Source organism: Eptatretus burgeri, chromosome 4 (assembly GCF_056783735.1).
Source record: "Eptatretus burgeri isolate ZD-2024b chromosome 4, Ebu_testis_v1, whole genome shotgun sequence".
NCBI classification, from domain to species: domain Eukaryota; kingdom Metazoa; phylum Chordata; class Myxini; order Myxiniformes; family Myxinidae; genus Eptatretus; species Eptatretus burgeri.
Window position 1 is genome coordinate 59,857,732 of NC_140964.1, and position 24,438 is coordinate 59,882,169.

The 24,438-nt window shown below is 40.8% G+C and overlaps 1 protein-coding gene across 1 annotated transcript in view; it reads left to right on the forward strand.

The window, feature by feature from the left end:
* Positions 1 to 24,438, forward strand: part of LOC147028148 (myelin transcription factor 1-like) — a 247,140-nt gene that overhangs the window by 189,080 nt on the left and 33,622 nt on the right. The window contains exons 19-20 of the mRNA XM_085878292.1: positions 12,449 to 12,532; positions 23,143 to 23,367. Coding sequence (XP_085734418.1) covers positions 12,449 to 12,532; positions 23,143 to 23,367 — 309 coding nt within the window. The remainder of the gene's footprint in view (positions 1 to 12,448; positions 12,533 to 23,142; positions 23,368 to 24,438) is intronic.

A 24,438-nucleotide genomic window follows, 5' to 3' on the forward strand; every position in this document is an offset into this window, starting at 1 on the left:
AATGCATTACAAGGCTTCGTGTGGAGCCATTTCATATGTTTGAGGATCATCTCTGTGCCATTATTCTAGCAGTGTGGACTATTTTAACAACTCCAGCCAGTTTTTGATAAGTCGGAGCTGGTATTTTCCTCCATTGCTCACACACATTACATGTGTAAGCTCTTTTTTGTATACAGTCAAGGCTCATGGAAGAGCTGGAACACAGAATGGATGAGGACGCAATGTAACAAAATAGAACAGCAGACGGAGGAAAAAACACCAACAGCAGGGCTGAGGGAGGAAATACATGGAGATGAACAACAAGGGATGTGCGGGTAAGGTTGTGGGGTGAGGGAGAATGCAGGGCATGCATAAAATGGGAACAGTAGCAAACAAAACAAAACAAAAAAATTGGGGGGGATGAGGGGGGGGTGAGGGTGGGGGGTTAAAGGGTGCAGAAAAGATCGTGGTTTTTCATGGGGCATGCTCTGAGATGGTGGTGAACAGCTGTCCTGAAGAAATGGAGAGGAAGAAAGAGAGATTGAAGAGAATGTGTAAGTTGGTGCCACAGGCAGGAAAAACGAGGAACAAATGAGTGTAGGTCAGCAGTGATCCTGGATTTGTGTAGTTTCACCAGAAAGGGGTTGATGGTGGATCATGTGCACCCTGCAGATACCTTGGGGGGAGCATGGACCGATCAGACAGTGCAAAACCTGAAAAGAGGCGGAAGAAGACAGAGAGACCACCGGCCTGTCGGCCATTGCAAAGTAATAAGCCCATAGACTCAGCTTATTTGTGCGAGATTCCAATGATACTGATGGTCTTGGTTTTCATGACCTCAGGCTGAGCAAGGTCTGTGACAGGGGTGTCAGCCCAGAGGGGAGAGCAGTATTCCATCAAACTGAGGATGAAAGCCTTGTATGTGCATAGTTCAGATGGGCCAAGGAAGGACTTTGCAGGAAGTAGGATGCCCAGGTGGCGAGGGGATTTGGAGGCCAACTTTGAAATGTGGTTTGCCCAAGAATGATCATGGCTGAGAGTGAGACTCAAGAGTTTGATTTACTGAACTTATTCGAGAGGATTGGAAAGGAAGTAGTTTGGAGGTTTTCCGTATGGTCCTTTTGGAGTAAGAGAGTGAGTGTATGGGATTTCTCAGAATCAAAAAGACATATTCCAAGTGTTTGATCAATTTGTGATTTTGTGAGGGTCTGAAGAGAGGGAAGAGGCTGCTGCTTGTCTGTCTGAAGGAGGAGGGATGTCAAGGAAGATGGTTGAGTCATCAACCTAGGTATAAAGAGGATTTTCCAGAGTTAGAGAGATCATTTATGAAAATTAGGAGTAGTATGGGGTCTGAGAACACTGCCTTAAGGTACTCCAGCCTCGATGGGGAGATGAAATGAAAGGATTCTGTTGAGAGCCACATTTTGGCTATGAGAGTTGAGTTCATCAGTAACTCAAGCGTGGAGTTCACCTTGGTTTCCATAGGCAGAGTTTGAAGTACAAGGCGGGATGCCAGACTGTTTGGAAAGCTCAAGATAATTCCAGAGAGACGCCCATGATCTCGTGTCTGACATTGAGGGCCTCCATCCATTTTAGGATGAGTTGAAGCAGCTTGTCCAAGGTTGGCATTGAAATCAAATTGTTGGCAAATCAATCAAATTGGCATTGAAACACATACAATGGTAGCTTAACTGGGTTAATATCATGGCTCTGGTCTGGTCATGGAAGTTCATAAATGTTGGTTTTGTAAAACCAATGCTTGATGATATCAGCAGATTTGGAAGGTGCATTGCCAGTTTATTGCAGGTAGAACACTACAGTGTAGAAGCTTCATCCTGATAGTGCTCTCTTACTTACTTAGAATGTTATTGTAAGAGATTTCATAGCAATCATCATACTGGGCAAGACAACAAAACTCCAAACCACTTAATAGTTGGCACAACACAGTCCACATTTAATCCCTCCTTCAGAACCTCTTCCATTAGACTTGCGCAATATCACATTAGACTTGCTTGCACTGAGACTAATAACAGGATAATGATACCTCACCCCACACCATGCATTGACCACAATGATGAAAGCCTTGTATGTAGCATATCTTCATTTGTATGAGGTCAAATTCAATGCCAGTTGAACTTTAATAGTGTTTGCCTGACATCTTGGTGACTCCCTCAACTGTTGTATCACATCAGGGTTGTTTGGACTTCTGTTCCATCTAACAATCCACTGCAGGATTTTCTTCTTTCAAAGTGATTTTTGATTGTTTAGTAGATTCATGGTTAGGGTTGGTGTTTGTCATTGTCTTCCACTGTATGATGACGTATTTCACTTTGATTTAAGAATTGGTATGATGGTCAAAATAATTCTGATAGATGTACTTACTCAATGACAGCTGTTGATGATTCCTTGATGGAGCTCCATAAAAAAAAAATATTGAGAAATTATGCTTGAAAACTGAGAAATAAGCCTGTTCTCTGACCATTTCCACTCTGTTGAGGATATTCCTGGTTATGCAACTCAAATGAAGGTCTACACATGTTCCAAAACTGAAAATGGGGGTATCCCATGACATTATTGAATGTAATGTCTCTTTTGTCATGAGGAAATAATATGAGAGTGCATATTTTGCACGAAAAACTTTTGAGATGCTTAAAATGTTATGGTACAAGTCTCTTTTACACAAGGAAAATATTATGACAGGTGCAGCTAACTGTATAACTATATTTTTAATTTTTTCCCATTTATGATGTCATAATGCACAAATGAAATTTTAATTAACAATGCCACATTATTCTCTGATAACTTTGAAACTCTCTTGTTCAAGTTAAACAAGTGTATAAAATTCTGGGAAAAAGAGAGTATGCTGCACATTTCAAGGGAATGTGTTAACATACCGATCCACTAATTGGATATCAACTGACATCGAACAAGCCAAACACTAATAATGCTTTTATTTGTCACAGTAAGTCATAAACCTTTTAAAGGTATGTAAGCACAGACCTCATTGGGCATTAACAGGAAATGGTAGTAATGTGACACGATATGGATACGATTGCAGCCGCATTAGAGAGTGCAGGTGAAACACAAGGATGACATTAATGATTTAGTTTGATACTGTGGTGCAGTGGATGTTTGATAACAGACCATGTGACAGTGCATCATTCAAGAATGAAAAGGCCACAGCCATGCCTGCATGGCATTAAGCTACCCAACAACATGGCCTGCAGCGATGCCCAGAATGAAGGGGTTGTCCACAAAGATAGGGAAAGCAAATACCAACCCAAAAAGGAAAGGATTATGGTCTTCCTCTAAAACTGGGCCACACACAAACCCAAGCACGTGATGATCTTCTCAGTTCTATCTCTTTCCCACGTCCATGGTTGCCTGACGATACCCACGAACTGGCATGGGTTCACGAGCTCACAGTTCACGTCGAAGGTCAGGGCAAATAATTAATGTCACAAGCATGGATGAGCATGGTCTTTCAGATGAAATCCAACACCAGTATCTTTTTCACCTTGCCACTGGATCTGGATTAGTTGCAATGGTGATGGAAGGCAGTACTGCTTTTTTTTTTTTTTTTTTTTTTTTTTTTTTTTTTGTATACCTTGGTCGAGGCTCGTATGAGAGCTAACACACAACTCACAGCAAGGAGGCATGAGACAAGAGGGGCGGGATTGGAAGGGACAAAACATTGGGGAACAGACACAGGTGAACTGTGGAAGAGAGAGGGATGGGGATGGGACGGGGAACATGGCGAGGGGAAGATGGACATTAAAAGGACTTTCAGGAAGGAAAGCAGGAGAATTGAAGGAAGTGGGCTTGGGTGGATTATCGGGGGTAGAAAAGATCGAGGATTTGGATGGGGGAAGATAAGAGGTGGTGGTGAACAGCTGTTTTGAAAGCCTGAAGGGAAGAATGGGAAAGAATAGAGTGAGGAAGTTTATTCCAAAGGCGGGAAAAAAGAGGAATGAAAGAGTGAAGATGAGCAGTGATTCGTGATTTTGGTAGTTTTACCAGAAGGGGGTTGTTGGCGGACCTTGAGCGCCCTGTGGAAATGTGGTTGGGACAAATCGCAGAGAGAGCAGGGGGGCAAGGCTGGAGAGGAGTCGGTAGAAGACAGAAAGACCACCGACCAACCTGCGGTGATTGAGTGAGAGGCCCAAAGACTCAGCTTCATTGCGGGAGATGCCAATGATCTTAAAAGCCCTGGTTTCGACAGCGTGAAGTCGAGAAAGGTGGGGAGGCAGGAGCACCAGCCCAGAGGGGAGAGCAGTACTCCATCAGGCTACGGACAAAAGCTTTGTAAGTGGTCAGGAGCTCAAGAGGGCCGAGGAAGGACTTTGCACGACGGAGGATTCCCAGTCGGCGACTGGCTTTTGAGGCAAGGTTGGAAATGTGACTTTCCCAGGAAAGGTCATGGCAGATAGTGAGACCCAGAAGCTTGAAAGAAAAGACTTCTTCCAGAGGATTGTTGAGAAAGTGGATGGGGGGGTTTTGTAAACGGTCCTTTCGAAGAGACATAGTGAGAGTGTGAGATTTGTCTGGATTGAAAGACATGTTCCACGTGTTGGACCAGTTTGTGATTTTATCCAGATCTGCAGTGAGCGAAGAAGCTGCTGCTTGCCGGTCTGAGGGATGACAGATGGTACGGCAGAGGGTTGAGTCATCGGCAAAGAGAAATAGAGGATTTTCCAGAGAGTCCGAGAGATCATTGATGAAAACCAGAAAAAGAACAGGGCCCAGAACGCTACCTTGAGGAACTCCAGCCTGCACAGGAAGAGGGGATGAAAGAACTCCATTTAGGGCCACACGTTGACTGCGACAGGAGAGGAAGTCTGCGAGCCATGAGTGGAGATGGCCTTGAATACCATGGGAAGAGAGTTTGGTGAGTAGGGCAGGGTGCCAGACTGTGTCAAAAGCACGTGATATGTCCAGGGATACGGCTCGGATTTCCTGTCTGGCATTGAGGACCTCCATCCATTGATGGGAGAGCAGTAGCAGCATATCTAGGGTAGAGTGACCTGGTCTGAAACCAAATTGATGATTGGAAATCAAGCCATTGGAGAAGAGGAAGGATTTCATGTCTGAAGCGATGATGGATTCCATAACCTTGCTGATGATTGGGAGAAGGCTGATTGGTCTATAGTTACAGGGATCTGTTTTTGCACCTTTTATGCAGGGCAGTGATGTTAGCAGATTTCCAAGCAGATGGCAGATGACCTTGGGAAAATGAGAGGGTGAATAGAACAGAGAGAGGGTGAGCAAGAGCAGAAGAGCAGGCTTTGAGGACACGTGGGCTGATGCCGTCTGGACCGGTTGCAGAATCTGACTCGAGGTTTGAAAGCAAGCTCTCCACCTTGTCAGGAGAAAAGGATACAGAGTCCAGGGACAGTTGGGTGCGACTAGGTAAAGTGGGTAGAGATAGTGATGGGTTTGGGACACAAGATTTAGCTGCAAACACCGAGTTTAGACATTCAGCTTTATCACGTGTGGAATCAGCAGTGCGGCCATTTGAGGTAAGGGAGGGGATGGAGGGGGAACATACACCAGAAACAGATTTGATTAAACGCCACCAGGATTTTGAGGAGGGAGAGAGGTTTGAGAGTTCAGACTTGAGATGAGAAAGATGTTGTTTTCTGGCTCTCCTGAGGGTAGCTACACACTTGTTCCGAGCTTTGTGGAAAGAACTGAGATTGCCCTCAGTTGGGTTTGCTTTCCATGAGGCAAAGGCAAGTTGTTTCAGGACAACTGCCTCGCCACAAGCTTCAGTAAACCAAGGGCGGGAGGAAGGGTAAGACAACTGAACACGAGAGGGGATAAATCTGTGCATGAGGGAGAGCAAGTTTCTTTGAAAGAATTCCCAGGATGTCCGGACTTGTGTCCGAAGTCCAGGAAAGAATTGCTGGACTTCGGACACAAGTCCATGTTAGCCTGAGCTATCTAAACATCCAGAAGAAAGTCAAGTGTGATTTGTAGAACTCTTTACCCTCACCGAAGGAGAACGTATCACGTTTGTGTCCATTTGTTACCTCCATCAGCGAAGGTGAAGGAGTTATTTTTCACCACTTTCTGTGTTTGCTATTTGCAAAATCGAAGATTTTTCAAGTATATTGGACAGTCGATTTTGTCATTCTGTCTATTTTTCTATTGGTAATTGCCGGAATCCTTCGGATTTCGGCAATTATGTTGGTCGGTTGTGTGTGTCATTCTGTGTATGTCTGTCTGTTTGTTTGTTTGTGTTTGTTTACCCTGTAGCCGCCACACCGTTTCAGCAATCACGACCAAACTGGGTGCAGACGTCGGCCATGGTCCAACTTAGACACTTGTCGTTTGTGGTGAATCTTGGTCAAAGGTCAAGGTCAAAGTCACCGAAAAACCGAAATTCTTATTTTCGCAATAACGTCCACTAAAATGGTCGTATCGACTTCAAACCAAATCCAAAATGTGCACCTTCCAATTCTGCATCCAAGCATATGTCCCATTGGGGTGTCACACCAACACCCTTCTTAGCGGTCGGGGGTCGAATGTCAGGGGGGTCGGGTCAAAACTTTCAAATTGCGATAAAAACACTACTTCAAGTCCGATTGACTTCCAAGTTATGATAATGACCAAACTAAGTGCTATAACTCATTAAACAGTAACACTATTGACTTATAAGAACCAAATTGATTTCCAGGTTTTTGTTTTTTCAGACATCATGGAGATATGACAAAGTTATTCCGGAAATTCCTTGCTCAACGAGCAATTTCATTATCTTGCCAAAACAAAGTTTTTGCAAGATATGTTAGTCAATTTGTATGTTTTTTTTTTTGTTTGTTTTGTTTTTTTTTTGTCTGTAATCACGTATCGATCACTCTGCAGAGCACAGTTGTCATTGGAAATTTTTGTAACTTTGCATATCAGAGTCCTATAGAGGTCCCTTTCAGCATATAAAATTTTCAAGGTCAAGGTCAAAGGTCAAGGTCACTTTGTCGCAAATCAGGGGAGTCGACGAAACCCTTATTTTTTGAGTAATTTTGATCAGATCGTCTTCAAACTTCATGGGAATATAGTTCATGGTCTGACGCTCAGCTGATTAATTTTTGGTGGCGATCAGCTTTGACCTTCATGGTTAGCGCTGGAGGTCAAAAGTTTTTGACCCCAAGGTCAAATTTTGAAATCTTAGATACCATATCGAGTAATATCTCATATGAAAGCGCTTGATAAGTGCTTTCCAGATCTGTCAAAAGTTTGACGCTATGATGTCATTTGATGACGTCATGACGAAAAAACGGATTTTTCATGAAAATTTTATTTCCTCAGTTCTCATCAAAATCTCTTGATATTTCATGTACAACAGTCCTGGGGAGATACCATTAACCATACGAAAATATAAAAGTCAAGGTCAAAGGTCAAGGTCACAAAAAGGTCAAGCATCAAGGTCGACGAAACCCTTATTTGTTGAGTAACTTTAATCGAATAAATAAGTCACTCATGTTCACATTTTGGCAAATACTGGTCACCCTGGGGGTGACATTGGTTTTTTATTTGTTTGTCTGTCTGATTGTCTGTCTGTTTGTCTGTCTGTTAGTCTGTCTGTCTGTTTATCTCCTACAGGTCATAATTTTAAACCGATCTTCACGAAACCACCACATGGTAGAGTTTGTCATAAGGAAGAAGCTAATTGTTTTTGAAATCAAAAGGTCAAAAGGTCAACATAGGCCAAAGGTCAACAACATTGGTGGGATTTCTAAAATCCTCAATTTACATCCGATTGATTGAAATTTGAAGATGATTTATATTTCAGGTCACTGAATTAAACTCGCCAATTATTTTTGAGGTCAACATTGACCTAAAGGTCAACACAGGCCAAATTTCTAAATTTTTCAATTTTCATCTGATTCCCTTAAGATTTGAAGAGTTGTATATTTGGTCATTGAATTTAACCACCAATTATTTTTGATGTCAAATTTGTTTTATGGATTTTGCAAGTATCGTGCTCTGCATGACGTCCTATTCTTGTTACTTGGCGAAATCTTCGATTTTGTCAAGTATGTTGGTCTGTTCCGTTTGTTGGTTTGTTTGTTTGTTTGTCCGGTCATCTACAGCCCAAATGGCTGGACCAGTCATTCTTAAATTTTTACACCTGATAGGCAATCCACCTGAGACGGTCCGCGTCCAAACCCAGTCTTAATCGGACTGAACGTCACGACGTGACGTCACACAACGTGAAAACACATTTTTGGACATAACTCAGTGACTGGAAGTCATAGCGACTTCCGGTTTACGCCAAATTAAACTTCATTCAAATATCTAAATGATTACTAAATGCATCTTATTACAAATTATGCATAGTTTTCGCAAGTGAATGACGTCAAAGTTTTTAGCTATTGGCGTGATTTAAAAAAATTCTATTCGTTCTCCAGGTCACAATTCTTAACCGATTTGAATGAAATTTTAACAGCTGATAGAAATCCACAGTGCAAAAAGATATGTGACTTTTGGTGATGTTCAAGATCAGGATCTGGATTCTGCATCACTTTATATTATCGCCCATTATAAACCAATGGGGAATTTTGTGAATTACACATGGCTATTTCTCAAACAGTTTTGCACTTATTATATTGAAACTTATACTGTCTATTTATGCATGTAATATTAACATGTGTACAAAGTTTGATCGAAATTTACGCAAGGTCAAGGTCAGGGTCACCCAAAACATGAAAAACACACATATAAAATATGTTAATATAAATTTTGTTTTACAACATATTTCAAACCTGATAACGGGATCGTAAAGCTGGTTGAAAAGCAATGCTCCTAGGTATTTTATAGGATCAGAATGAAGGCAACAAGCACCGATGATAAGTTGTTGAATGTCACTTCTTCTTCCTCTTTCGGCTTGCTCCCGTTAGGGGTCGCCACAGCAGACCAACCGTCTCCATTTCGATCTATCCTCCACATCTTCCATTGACACTCCAACCACCCGCATATCTGCCCTCACCGCATCCATGAACCTCTTCTTTGGCCTTCCTCTTCTCCTCCTACCTGGCGGCTCCATCTTCAACATCCTTCTCCCGATATACTCCGTTTCCCTCCTGTGCACATGTCCAAACCATCTCAATCTCCATCAAGTTGTTGAATGTCACATGGTGGCTTTAAATGACTTGTGAAAATTTTCAATCTGCTGCCGTTACCATGACAACGCGCGCCTGATAATTGTTATTTGTGACATCGCGTCATTTTATCAATGTACAAACAAATAAACACCACACATTCCATGACATTACAGCTTGGACCACTACACGGAAAGGTCAACTAATTCGCCAAATGTGGTGCTAAGCACGATTTTTCATTTGTCTGTTTGTTTGTTTGTACGCAGGATATCTCAAAAGGGTGTGGACAGATCTGGTTGAAATTTTGTGGACAGGTTTGGTGTGTGGGAAGGACAAACTGATTAGATTTTAGTGAAGATCCGCATCCAGATCCGACTACTATAATTTTATCATTGATTCTTCACCATTGAGAGATCGGGCCAAAAATTATATATAGCACGATTTCTCAAAAAGTTGTCGACGGATTCGGACAAAACCTGGTGGCCATGGTGGGTGTGTGAGAAGGAAGAATTCCTTCAATTCTGGTCAAGGTCTGAATCCAGATCTGGATACGAGAATTATTTAATTTCTAAAGTGATTCTTCACCATTGAGAGCTCGGGCCAAGATCGATATAGTACTACAGCATGATATTTCCAAAATGTATTGAACCCGATATGTTCTGGTGGATCAGGCATTATGTGGCGGAGGTATGCGCTCTACCGAGTGCCCCTCTAGTTTGTTACTTATGAAATCTAAAGATTTGGTAAGTATATTGATTACTTACGAAATCTTTAGATTTCGTACGTATATTGATGACTTCCGTCCTCTGTTTGTGTGTGTGTGTTTGTGTGTTTGTGTGTTTGTGTGTTTGTTTGTAGGCACGATAACTCGAGAACGGAAGAAGCTACCAATGTCAAATTACACCACGTGATTCAGGAGGGTGATGGCTAGTGCTGATTAGATTTTGGTCAAAATCGGTCAAAGGTCAAGGTCACAGTGAGGTCAAACATAATTCCGTAAATTCATGTGGAGAAATGGAGTATTTTTGCTTCGGTCGACTTTACGAGTTCGTTTTAACTTTGACTTTAATTTTGTTTGATGGATGGCCGAATATTACGGTTTTGTGACTTTGATAAAATAATATTAAATAATTGCGTGGAGAAATGGAGATTTTTGCTTCGGTCGACGTTACGATTTTTGATGGTTTGGTACAGAATCGTCATAGAAACTTCTGGTTTGCGTCGCTACCTTCTCTTGACAGCTTTTATTAGACAAGGTCAGAGGTCAAGTTGATGATTTCGTAAGTACCAGTCTATGACTGCTTGTTACTTGACGAAATCTATGATTTTGTCAAGTCTGTTGGTTTGTGAGTTTGTTTATCTGTTTGTGTGTACGTCTCGCTCTACAGGTCGCATTTCGAGTCGGAATGTCATGGAACTTCACCAATGGACTTATTGGCCACCAGAATAGAACCCTATAATTTTTGTCATGTCAAGGTCAAAGTCAAGGTCAGGAAAAATTTCTGAAAATCGCGAAAATCCGTATCTTTTAGCATGGGCCAATTTTCAAAAATTCATGTCTCCGCCAAATCTTAACGGATTCCTTTCAAATTTGAAACACGGACGTAGGAGGGGAGCATCTTTGACTGGATTAAAAACTGGTCACATCCGTTACGGATTACGGAGGTGACAGGTATTTTAATTTAATTTTTTTCTTTTTTTTTGTTTGTTTACCCTAAAAACTATGTTTAACCCCCAAAATACCTATTATCGCTCAATATTCTCGATGGTACGCGATCTTGTTGAATTTCGTCAAGTCCTGGCCCTATGGGCCATTTTTATTTGTTTGTTTCTTAGTCCACACAGAACTTTCGTGTTTTTCTCTGCAACCACTTATCGGATTGAGGAGAAATTTTCACCATAGTTGCGACTGCTCAAGTCGAATGTCATAACCATAATTATGACGTCATAAGTTATGTGGTGCGATGGCAATGTTGGAAAAATGGAAACTTTGGACCTCTGTATCTCTGAAACAACACAAACGGAAAAATGGAAACTTGGAAAGCATCAAGTGCTCCTCATGGGGAATAAGCCTCATTTTTTGTTGATGTCATAGGTGCCTTCGTTAGGACATCATAATTGCATATGTAGAATGCTACATCAGATCAGTATGAATTTTTTTGAGGGTCGTCTAGTGATAAAATGGTCCACAGAATAAAAAGTTATGACGTCATTGGTCAAGTGATTCAGCAGCCATATTGCTTGTTTTTTTTTAACCTTCAAAAATCTTCTTCTCTGAAGTGGCTGAACAGATTGAGGTGAAACTTTTCACAAATGACTGCCTATCCATGAGGAACTAAAAGTTCACATAGATGATGTCGTAGGTCACATGGTTTGGCAGCCATATTGGATTTACCCAAAAACCTATAAAAAAATATTCTCCAGAATGGCTGAACAGATTGAGGCAAAACTTCACAAAAATGTTCCCCAAACCATGCGTGTACAAATTTGTGAAGGAATAATTAATTGGTCACATGGTTTGGCAGCCATATTTGTTTGAAGAAAAATATAAAATGTTTTCTTTCTGGAATTGTTCAATCACTCAAAGTGAAACTTCACATTTATGATCTAGTTGTGATGGTGAATGCATATTTTAAATTACTACTTGATGGGATGCATAGTATGGCAGCGAGAATGATTTCATTTTTTGATATGAGTTCTTCTTTTTTTCTCTCTCTCTTTTAATCAGGCTCACTTAGCTGTGCCTGGATGGGTTTAAGGGTAGAGGAGTAGCACCTGAAATGTGAATCCCATCCAGGTTCCTCTTGACTTCATCTTTGCTTTTTGCTTGTTCGGGTTCCTTCTGATTACTCCGATGCAGGACTGTACCTATTTGGTCTTCCATTTCATTTTAATTGCATTTATTTTAATCCCATTCAAAATTCAATTGAATAATGAACAATATTGAAAAATAAGTCATGGGTCAGGGTCAGGTGTCCAATCAAAGCAGGATTGCATCAAAGTGGGACGTCTCGGTACGCATCTTGGTACATCACTGTCAGCAGTTATAAAGTGGCAGTTCTCAGTATGTCTCATTAATTACGTAACACACCAGTACACAAACGGCACAGAAAATACACCGCCCTAAAGAAATCCTGGCGGGGATCTGCAATCTCTCATTGCTGTTTTTCTTGCTTTTTGAGTGAGTTATTGACAGTCCTTTTCCATATCATTGTATTATTTCACTTATCGTTTGTTCTCTCGGTATTGTATGCTGATTTTTCTTCGAAACGCTTTTTTGGTGGGGCGGGGGTGGTATTTTGTATCAATGTTACTGTTTAACCATACATTTTCAGCAACCTCAACTTGCATCATGCCTTTCTGCCTTGCAGTCTTTCAGGATGTCCTCGAGCCAAAAAGTGCAGTCTGAAGTTGACTCCGAATCGAGATGAAAAGGAAGATCCAGAGCACATCAGGTTGGGAAGTGGTTTCATTTCTGTAAATATGTATATATATATATATATATATATATATATATATATATATATATATATATATATATATATATATATATATATATATATATATGGGTTTTGATGGTTCACCAAAATGGGCAAAAACTCACTAACTGAATATTTTATGTATCTTTACCCCCACACACCATAAATATGTTATTTCGGATTCAGATCTTCACCAAAATCTAAACAATTAGTCGTGGTCACACACCCCAACATGTCCACCAAGATTTGTCGAAATCCATCCACAACTTTTTGAGATATCGTGCTATATATTACTTTAGCACTATCTCTCAATGGTGAAGAATCATTAAAAAAATGATCAGATCCGGATCCGGATCCGGATCTTCACCAAAATTTAAACCATTCTCGTGCTTGTCACACACCCAACCTGTCGACAAAATTTCGTCCAGATCTGTCCTCAACTTTTTGAGATATCCTGTACACAAAAAAGCAAACAGACAAACAAACAGACAGACAGAAAGGAGTGAAAACATAACCTCCTTCACCGTCGGTGGCAGAGGTAATTATGCTTTCATATATGACTTAGTTTGTTTCTATCATGTGTGTATCAAATGTAATAGAAGTTCAAAGTAGCACAAGGATTGTGTGTACATGTTGGAGGCTTGATACTATATTAAATCAACTGGGTTTGCATGGTCACAAGTAAACGATTGTGTGGTATGTCATCTTGATGAGCCCACAATAAGGGTGAAACCATGGCCGATGGCTCCACTGTCCTTCACTTCTGACCTTGAAATCCTTGGTCTTCAAAACCAACTCAAGCATGCCCTGCTGATGCCATTCGGGATCGAGACGAAGCGGTGCACATGTACACACGACGTTTCTTGCCGTGTTACATTTATTAGGTCCATATATATCTCATATATATATATATATATATATATATATATATATATATATATATATATATATATATATATATATATATATATATATATATAAAGCTGTTTCCAACGACTCACTCACTCACTGACTCACTGACTGACTGGTATTAAAGACCGGTACCATCTGGGTGAGGTAGAAAGTTGAAATTTTGCATGCTGACAGAGAGACATCAAAGCCGATACACCAGAAAGAATCGCAGAACCATCGGAAAACATCCATAAATGAAAATATAAATTAAAGGAAATAAATAAACGGATAAATAAATAAATAAATAAAATGCAGATGAGCGACTCCAGAGAATGAGGAAGCACGGTTATTCTGTGTCAATGGACATCGAAGCCGATGCACCAGTAAAAATCAAACAACGATCAGAAAGCATCCATAAATGAGTATACAAATGAATGAAAATAAATAAATGAAAAATCAAATGCAGGTCAAAATCGAATGTGCTTCCACATTGTCTCGGGTCGCTCACCGGCATTGGATTTTTCATTTATTTATTTTCATTCAATTGTATTTTCATTTACGGATGCTTTCTGATGGTTCTGTGATTTTTTGCTGGTGTATTGGCTTCGATTTCCACCAGAATGCAAAAATACACTGCTTCGCCATTGTCTTGGGTGGATCACCTGCATTTATTTCTTTCATTTATATAAAATTTCATTTACCGATGCTTTCTAACAATTCTGTGATTTTTTTGCAGTGTAATGGCATTGATGTCCATCGGCACACAAAATTACCCTGCTTCCCCATTGTGTCGGATCGCTCATCTGCATTTTTTTCATTTATTTATTTTCATTTATTTATATTATCATTTATGGATGTTTTCTGACAGTTCTGTGATTTTTTTTTTCTGGTGTAATGGCTTAGATGTCCATCGGCATGCAAAATTTCAGCTTTCTTCGTCACCCAGAAGGTACGGATCTTTAATATCAGTGAGTCAGTGAGTCAATGGTTACAAATAGCTTTATATATTAGATGAGCTGAAGTACCCGGCATTGCCTGGGAAACATCAATGTAATATGTGTTGAAATATTTCCTAAATGACAAATTGGGTAATGTTGGCCTTTTGGTTTTGAATGAATTTCCAATCTTGGGCACTGCAAAATGTGTTAGGACTTGTAGCGAAATGCTTCACCTTCTTGAAGAGAGGCTGCTTGTCTTGCACATTGATCCTCAACCCAAGCATGTGTCTGCTCTCTCGTCTCAGCTGACCTGGACGCTGCTTGTCTCGCACATTGATCCTATTAGTCCAGATGTCAAACACCATTTTTCAAGATGACCTTGCATTAGGGTCCGCACAATGTTTTTCTGCATTTTTGTTATCACCATACCATCTGAATGAATATTCCGATTGATGCCACTCTGGCACCCTTGAGCATTTTTGTAAAAACCCATCAATATGCAAATTAGCGGTGGCCATTGTCAAAATTACTATTTTTCTTAATATCTCCAAAAGTAAGCATCCAAATAGCCTGGTTGAGGTGTCTACACCCATGTTTTTAGGGTCACTGGTCTTGATAAACCCACTCAAAATTTAACAACATTGAAATTTAGTTCATTAATATGCAAATTAGCAGTCACCATTATCAAAATAACAATTTTTCTTAATATCTCCTGAAGTAAGCATTCAAACAGCCTGGTTGAGGTGTCCAAACCCATGTTTTTAGGGTCACTGGTCATGGTAAACCCACTTACAATTTGATAACATTGAAATTTAGCTCATTAATATGCAAATTATCAGTCACCATTATCAAAATAACAATTTTTCTTAATATCTCCCGCAGTAAGCATCCAAACAGCCTGATTGAGGTGTCCAAACCCATGTTTTCAGGGTCACTGGTCATGATAAACCCACTTACAATTTGATAACATTGAAATTTAGCTCATTAATATGCAAATTAGCAGTCACCATTATTGAAAATGTCGATAAATAGACATATAGATAGAAAAAAAACACTTCAGTCTTTGTGAATATAGATCACTTTATTATTCATAAAGATTCAACAATTTGACAGGATTCAATGAAAGCAACTAACAACATGAACAAAAGAAGACATTCCTGTGTAAATCAAATGTTCATATATATATATAACAGGTTTGTAAACCTTATGAAGGCTACTTCAGTGCTTGGTGTCTCATTCAGTGTCAGAGTCATCATCAAGGGCAAATGCAGCAGCTGTCTTGGTGCGCTCATTCCTGTAGCCAGTATCTCCATGGCACTGACAGAAACCTGTGCATGGTAAGGCCGAAGGCACATTTGCTCTACGGCGAGGATACGGCGGCTGTACACCCTCTGAATTGACAGAAACGTGTGGCGGCCGCAGAGTTTCTGCGGTGGCCTCAGGGTGGCCCTACACCGTTTGGCTATATTTTACAGGCCGTAGGGTCGCCGTGGAATTATAATGTGGAGTTATAACTTTTTTCATTTCTACGTTCGCCGTAGCAATTCGACAAGCCGAAAAAAAAAACTGGTAAAAAAAAAATAATAAAAAAGAACCCACTCATTACCGTCCGTCTGGCCGCACGTTCGCCTTAGTGCCCCTTTGCGGTCCCCCTGCGGTCGCCTCGCGGGCACCTTGAGGCTACCTTGTGTCTGCCTTGAAAATTCTATGGCTGCCGCAGGGCCCTCTTAAGGTCACCGTGCAACATCAAATCAAAGACCGGACGGCATCCCCACATTTTCAGTCTCCACAATTTATAAATACGCCGTGCGGCTCCTCGAAAAATAAAAACATATGTGACTGCTACATTGTGTGACCATGGAAATACTGCGGCCGCCGTACAATTGCTCGTGGCCGTAGATTTTGGAGACCCTACGGCCGCCGTGGCAAATGTGACTTAGGCCTAACTCAGCTGCTGTGCAGCGGCATTGAGCTGTGTCGCATTGCTTGTCGGACGAACATCCACATCATATTAGCTCCAAGATCTCTGGTGGTGCAAGAGCGACGTTTGGCGGCAGCACAATTGGAAGTAATGATCTTGATGCCTCATCACGTTTCCATCCGTACTGAGTGGGATCCAGAGGTGGTGGCTGCAGCTCAGCAGCTGACTTCCATATTGCTGTCTGGATATGAGCGCGTCGCACGTTTTGTTCAAAGGACTCTGTAGTTGGTGGCAGAGCCTTTAGGTCTAGTGCTTTGATGGCATTTGGTTTTGCCATCTTCATAGACCACACCTCGTTGTGAACATCAGACATGTTTCTTCTCTCCTTGCTACCATAGCAAACAGCCATGAACACAGTGGCTTCGGCGATGACATCATCAATAGATGCATCCACATTCCCAAGTTTTTGAAGTGAATGGTTTGCTGTGAGTGTCTTCTTCTCAGTCAGTTTATTTCAACCATACATCTTGGCAACGGTGTCGCAACCTCTCAGTCCGTGTAAAGCTAGTAGGTCTTGCACCATCCCGGCATGCTTTCTGGCAGTGGCCCCAATGTCGATCAACGACCGGCCAGGACATGTTGCTTCTATTGTTACGCAGCATTGCAGATGAAGTTCTGCGAAGTGATACACAAGCAAGATGAACACATCAGTATCATCACAGGTGACTGTGATGCATTTTGCACCATCTTCGGCAACTTTAGCAACTTGCTGAATCATGATGACATCTGCCTCCTCATGCATCGTCTTCAAATCAGTGCGACACCTTTGGGCTCCATGGTGTATTTCCACTGGGGTAGACTCCTGTCCCGTAATGACAAGCCTGTGTTGGCTCTGCTTTCTCTGTTGACTAATGAAAATCAAATTCTGGCAAATCAGTTCTATCAGCTGAACTTTGTTCTCAGCTACTGACAGAACCACCAGCTGTGGAGGCAGTGGAGTCTGGTGGTTCAACCTGTGGCACCTGCTACTTTGCTGCCCAGCTCTTGCTAATCTTGTTCCACTCTTGATGCTGAAATCATGATATCTGTCAAATACCTGGCATCCTTCTTCATCCTGGCGGGAATCGATAACATCGAGAATAGTTTGTTTGAAAGTTGTCCGATCAACACGATCTGCAGTCCCACAAATAAGAACTCGCCACCAACGATTAGGATTCTTCTTATCAAAGTCCATGATGCACTTTTCTCCGCAAAAAAATGCAATGTTCTTCAAAGTCAAATACTGTCGTCTTTGAATGGCGGCTTCTTTTGCTTGTTGAAGCATCTTCCAAACAGACATAACTCATTCGTTTCAAGTGTGTTTCTATGTGTGAGCATGATGTGTACGTTGACAGTCTCTAAGGCATTTGAGCTCCATAGATTCGTCTGCCTGTAATCTCTGTTCAAGCTCTTCATGTATACCATCTTGTCTTGCTTTGCTTGACTGGATGATACTTCGCACTCTTTCTAGACCAACTGTTCCCAGAGGTTTTCCAGCTTTAGTTGCATCGCAGGGACTGAAGAAACAGTCTCCCATGGTGATGGAGCCTCAACCTGTAACAATCGAGGTAATTATAAACATCAGTAAACATTTAATTTCTTTGTTCGTATTTTTAAAAATTCTCAGAAAACAGGTTCCACTCTGTGTACTTTTAAAAATCAATAAAATACACAGTTGCTTTCAGACAGATCATGTTACATAATAACAAAAAAAATTGCTTGCATATAATATCGATCATTCGACTGTATCAGAAGACATTACTCTTACTTAAAACTCAGTTCTCCATGTTTCTTTCATTACATTACAAGCCTCAACTTACTTGATCAGAAACAGTTCATGCTGTTGATCTTCTGAGGTCAGCCATTTCTTCACAACTGTACTGGGGATAAACGGCTCTGCGCAAGTTATTTTCAAACAGTTTTGTTGTTGTTGTATAACTGTACTGCAAAAACACCGATCGGCGCGGACAAATTCAAGGGGTAGGGTTATGCTAATTTGCATATTAATGAGCTAAATTGAAATGTTATTAAATTTTAAGTGGGTTTATCATGACCAGTGACCCTAAAAACATGGGTGTAGACACCTCAACCAGGCTATTTGGATGCTTACTTCTGGAGATATTAAGAAAAATAGTAATTTCGACAATGGCCACCGCTAATTTGCGTATTAATGGGTTTCTACAAAAATGCTCAAGGGTGCAAGAGTGGCATCAATGGGAATATTCATTCAGATGGTCCGGTGATCACAAAAATGCAGAAAAACATTGAGCGGACCCGAATGCACGCTTTTCTGGCCAACACTCGGACTATATAGCCAGACAAAATGTCTACTCTTGAGTCTCATGTGACTTGTACACTACCATTCTCTTTGCATCTGATTTGTTTATGGCAATCAGTGGACTTTTTGTGGCGTTTGGTCATATTTATAATGCAAGTAAGATAGGTTAAGATATTTCTTAACAGTAGTGCTCCCTTGGGAGTTCCAGAAGTGCTTTGGTGGGCATTTTACGATGCTGATCTTCATGACACAGTCGATTGAAGTTTAAAAAGCAACAGATCGATTGTACTGAGACAAGGAGGATTTGAGGTTGGGGAGAAACGTACCAAGGGCATACACAGTTTCTGTTATGAGCTTGCATACATAATATGGCTTCAACATAAAATATTCACAATACAGTATATATTACTTGACCGCTTCCGGGAAAATAATGCTGGCAGCGAAAAAGCACATGACCCAATGGAGACGTGAATGCCAATTATCTGGTTTTATCTGGAGTCAATTTTTTATCCAAACATACCCCTCGACCTTCCTCAAGAAGAAAGGAGAGGCCATGCAAAGTTTGGTTGCACTGGTTACTGCAGGGTCCGAATGCATAGACGAACAAGCACACAAACAGACAAACAAACAACCTCTTTTATATGTACATGTTATGTATGTATGTATGTATATGTAAATAAATAAATAAATAAATAAATAAATAAATATATATGTATATATAAAGAAGCACACTGATCCCATGACATGATGCTTAATGTCATGTGCATAAATTGTGCTGACACATCACCTCCAAGCTAATAGACATCCGTGTGGCACTCGAGTCTTTGTGAACTGAGATTAAAGCCTATGGTCACAAATAAACGAAAGCAGAGATGTCAATAAAGATTTTGCTCTTGTTTGGGCTCATCAGGCCAACATACTGCTGAATTGTTTACTCCTCAACATACTAAGCTCGTCAATAAACACAGTTCGAACCCCCTAATCTGACGAGGAAGCAGTGCACAGGTTGAATCCCATCACAGTGTTTGCCCACTACCTACCAGCAAAAAGTGTCACCTGCCACTCAAACACATTGTCTCTGCCCTGCTGATCACCAGTCAGGAGATTTGCAGTCGGTAGTATTACATTTAACTAAAGAAGCACACTGAAATACATCATGTGCATAAATTATGCCAATACATCACCTCAAAAACTAGGAGGCATCTATGTGGCACTCACATCTTTGAAGACTGAGATAAACGCCCCGATTGAAACATATACATGAAAGCAGAGATGTCGATCTGGATTTCGCCATTGTTGTTGGCTCATCACGACAACATATTGCTCAATCATAGGGGGTATATACATTGAAATTCGCCCAAAACAAGGCTGAGAGCATCTAAAAGTGAAGAGCTACAGTGAAAAAAGAAGAATAGGAAAAATTGGCAAAACCCTCACCTCGTTCTGGAACAAAGGAACCTCTTCAAAGGACCACCAATTCATGAGGGGGTAACTAGGCCAGGCAGAAAAATAAATTTCCCCACCCCCATTAGGATATATTAGGATCTATTCTGATAGTGAGTGTAAAAGTCATAAATTAAGTCATCTTACCATCATAAATATCCAAATGCAACACTCCTGATGGGGGCTGGTGTTGAAAGAGCAATGTCTTCATGAGGCAGACGGGTCTTGCTGCTCCGGGTTCATTTTGGACCTTACCACTCACTATCGGTGGGGTCATTGATAAGCATTTAACCATGAACTATTACCATCTGTGGTTGGGAATGTGATGCACTGCCCTTATAATGGCTCAAGAAGGCCGAAACTCGTTGGTAGCTTCACCTTTTCAGCCACTATGGACAATCATCATTTGAACTGCGAGCCCACAGTCATTGTGAGATGTGTTACTAGTTTGCAATATTACAGTCTGTATTCATCTTATTGAGACATCTTGTGTATCCTTAAGTTAAGGTGGTTGGGATTATCCATTGGCAGAAAAAGGGAAAGCTGAACATCGAGTTGTACTGCTTCACCGATCTTAATCAAACAGCTTCAGGTGAAATTTCGTTCATGATCCACAAACTTCCTCAAGCCCATATTTTGTATACATCATCTATTTGTGGAAGGTCACAAATCCTATTGGATATGATCTCCATAAGGCATCATGGGATCCACCATTCAAGGAAAAGTGGCTCCTCAGTTCTCTTTCACACTTGATTCATCTTGAGGTTTCCTATACGTACATGGGTGTGGTAAAAATGGTCACGTGACATGGTCATTTTCCTCAAAATATCACATATGGTTGTCCAATTGCCACCCAGTGAAATAACTGATGTCTAACCATTGTGAAACTATTGACTCTCCTACACAACAAAAACCATTATTATCGGTACCAAAATGGGAAGGTACAAGGACAGGATGAGCAAGGTGGGTATGCAACATTGATATGGTGTCTGTCTATACTGGCCAGCAATGCCTGCATCAGTGTGCCCACAAGGAAATTCGGATGACCTGTTAACAATTCTTGCCCTTGGAAGCCACGGGAATGAAACCCACACTGGTGATGGCGATGCAACGAGGCTTTACTCACTCTACCAACAAGCCACTGAACAGTAAAATAAATAACATCATTGCAAATTAAATGCACAACACTGGTGAAATAAATTATTAAGCAGTATGGGGGATTGATTCGCTGATTTAGGGTGCGGAATGCCAATAACTGTTCTTATTTGCTGAAGAAAAGACTTCAAAGTCATTGAATTCTTCCCTTCAAGAGAAAGCCTGCTCTGATGGATGGGAGAAACTGAAAACCACTACAGGAAAACCTCCAAATTACTTCCAGACAATGACATTGATGGTGTCCTACGGGGTCAAAAAAATATGAAGAATTCTCACTATGAATTCAACCAGACAGAATGCATCATTGACCATACAAATGCTGTGCTTTAGGAATCCCAGAATAAAAACAAGTGACTCTTATTGCATCCCAATGCAAAAGTTATATTCAGACAGAAAGTTATGCAGCAAGCGCAATACTGCAAGAACAGCAAACTGTAAAGTTGGTCAAAATGCAATCAAAGTTGGATGAATACAGCCTCATAGCAAACCTGGAACTACATTTGGTGAGAAGTGATCAGAAAACCATGGAGTGGATGCACCTATTGAAAAACCTAGGATGACTTTAGCATCATTAGGAAGTGTTTCTAACATGGTGATGCCAACAGGAAACAAATAAATACGAGCTCCCTTACAAGGAACTTCGACATGCAGGAGGAAACCCGTCAAAGCCTGCACTATTATTTTTATTATGGATGTTTGTCCGTACCCTATCGTTTTTAAATGTTGAGTATCAACCAGAGAAGCAGCATGAACCATTTGAAAAGTCTTTGTTATTACTCGGCGGTGGTTCAAACCAACGACCTTCCAGATTCAGAGCAGACGCTCTTCTAATCGTGACGCCATTGAGGCTGGTAAGGAAGACAAATGGTTGACTATGGGAGTATACAGCAGTTTTGAGAGATGTGATTGATATGCAACTGAATTTAGTCAATTGCTAGGAATCTGAATGTATATTGAGCGAATAGTTTTGAGCTAAATGCAGTCAAGCACAATTCGATGAATCAAACAGTTGAAATTCTATTCGGCTGAACGCTGCGTAGTGCGGAATCGATTGGATTCCATTTAATGGGACAGTCTTTAAAAGTGCTAACCATGATACTGAGATATATCTTATTGCGTGTTCAGCTTCGTATGACTTAAGTGCATACCACTGTGGTGATCCAAAGCTACATGTCACATAAATGAAGGATGTATACTGTAGGTTTGGAAGAAAAATAGAAGGAAATAGAGGTTCTTCACACATAATCTCTCTCTCTCTCTCTCTCTCTCTCTCTCTCTCTCTCTCTCTCTCTCTCTCTCTCTCTCTCTCTCTCTCTCTCTGTCTCTGTCTCTCTCTGTCTCTCTCTGTCTCTCTCTGTCTCTCTCTGTCTCTCTCTGTCTCTCTCTGTCTCTCTCTGTCTCTGTCTCTGTCTCTCTCTCTCCACTTGAATATGCGTGGAGTGTCGTGAGATAATTCACTAAAAATCAATTTGCTTCTCATTATGTTAGGTTATCGTTTGGATTGGCAAAATCAGCTCCTACTAAGTGTTTTCCAGTAAAGGGGAATTTTGCAACTTTAAGATTGCAGCTGTGAAAGATTTTGCATGGGGTTTGGCGACTCGTACAAATTTTACTGTTGTTAAAATTTGGTGATGTTATAACTGATGTTATAAAAAGTGTTTTTTTTAATAACTGATGTTGTAAAACTTTAAAAATGCTCTCGTGACCCAGAATATACGCCACTCGTATGAACACAGCAAGAAGCACAACCATGTAATTTCTGATTGCTACCTAATAAAGTTGATGCTGACACAAACATTATTGAGATTCAACTGTGACAACTGTACACAAATCGTATTGGATAGGATCTCCAAAAGCATCATGGGATCCATGATATATGGAAAAGGGGCTCCTCACTCTTTTCCACTTGCTTCATCTCCAGGTGTCCTGTACCTGGCTGTGGTGGACAGGGTCACGTGACAGGAAAATACGCGTCTCACCGCAGCGCATCTGGCTGTCCATTTGCCACTCGGCGCCAGAAGGACGGTTTTTTCAATGGATCGCCATTCCCTTGGAAGTTCGCAGGAAAGGGTGACGGTGTTGCTTGCCCTACACCTGGCTGTGATGGTTCGGGACACGTCACAGGAAGCTTTCTTACTCATCGAAGGTCAGAAACACACAAATCCTGCTAAGTTATTCTGAGCATTCAATATTCCCTTTATTTTAAGGGCTTTTTCCTTTTATTTTTTTTTTAAAGATTTTTATTTCATTAGAATAAATAAAAATTGGCATTGGAAAAAATAACTTTAAATAATTTGAACCTTTGAGAGAACTCATTTGAAATAAGTTTACATTTTCAGTTTCCATCTTTAATACCATATACTTGGGTTTTTGGGTACCATGCACATATACAAGAGTGAAAATTGGGTGTTTGGGTTAATTAAAACACAAGTCACACATTTATTGACTGTACAGGAATTGTTCTTTCCTAAAAATATACAACTCGTAATTTAATAAAATCAAATTAATAGATCTCATCATCATCAAACTTTTGCACTTTTCCTCCTCATCCATCTATACTAATAAAAGGCAATGCGTGTGTGTGTGTATGTGTGTGTGTGTGTGTGTGTGTGTGTGTGTGTGTGTGTGTGTGTGTGTGTGTGTGTGTGTGTGTGTGTGTGTGTGTGTGTGTGTGTGTGTGTGTGTGTGTGTGTGTGTGTGTGTCAGTGTTTCTCCATAACTCCAAAACGATAAAAACCGAGCAGCCTGAAACTTTGCATGCGTAAAAAAAAAAACTCCAAGGAAGTGTAAGAGTGAAAATTGGGTGTTTGGGTTAATTAAAACACCCCTTTTGAAGATAATTTAGGGGGTGCTCCGACAGGGTCCTTTTTTTGGCAATTACATACGCAGTCAGGGGTCTGACGGTGTTTCCTAGGTAACCTCGCTGGGTCTGAAGCCGCCATGTTTTTTGGCCTGGATGCTCCATGTTTGAAAGTATCAGCAGGTCCGACTCCCCTCAAAAGTGTTGATTTGTCAAATTCGGACATTGCACGGGCGTTTCCGGGTGCATCATTGTATCAAGGGCAATTGGTAATCGCTTGCCACGCCAGGCATTCCATTGGAGTGCTTAAGTGTTTAAGCTACTTACTAAGTTATACAGTAGAGTTTGTGTCCTGATCAGGATGTGCAGTCACCAGTTACTACAAGGTAGAGGTATGTATACAGCACACACGTATGG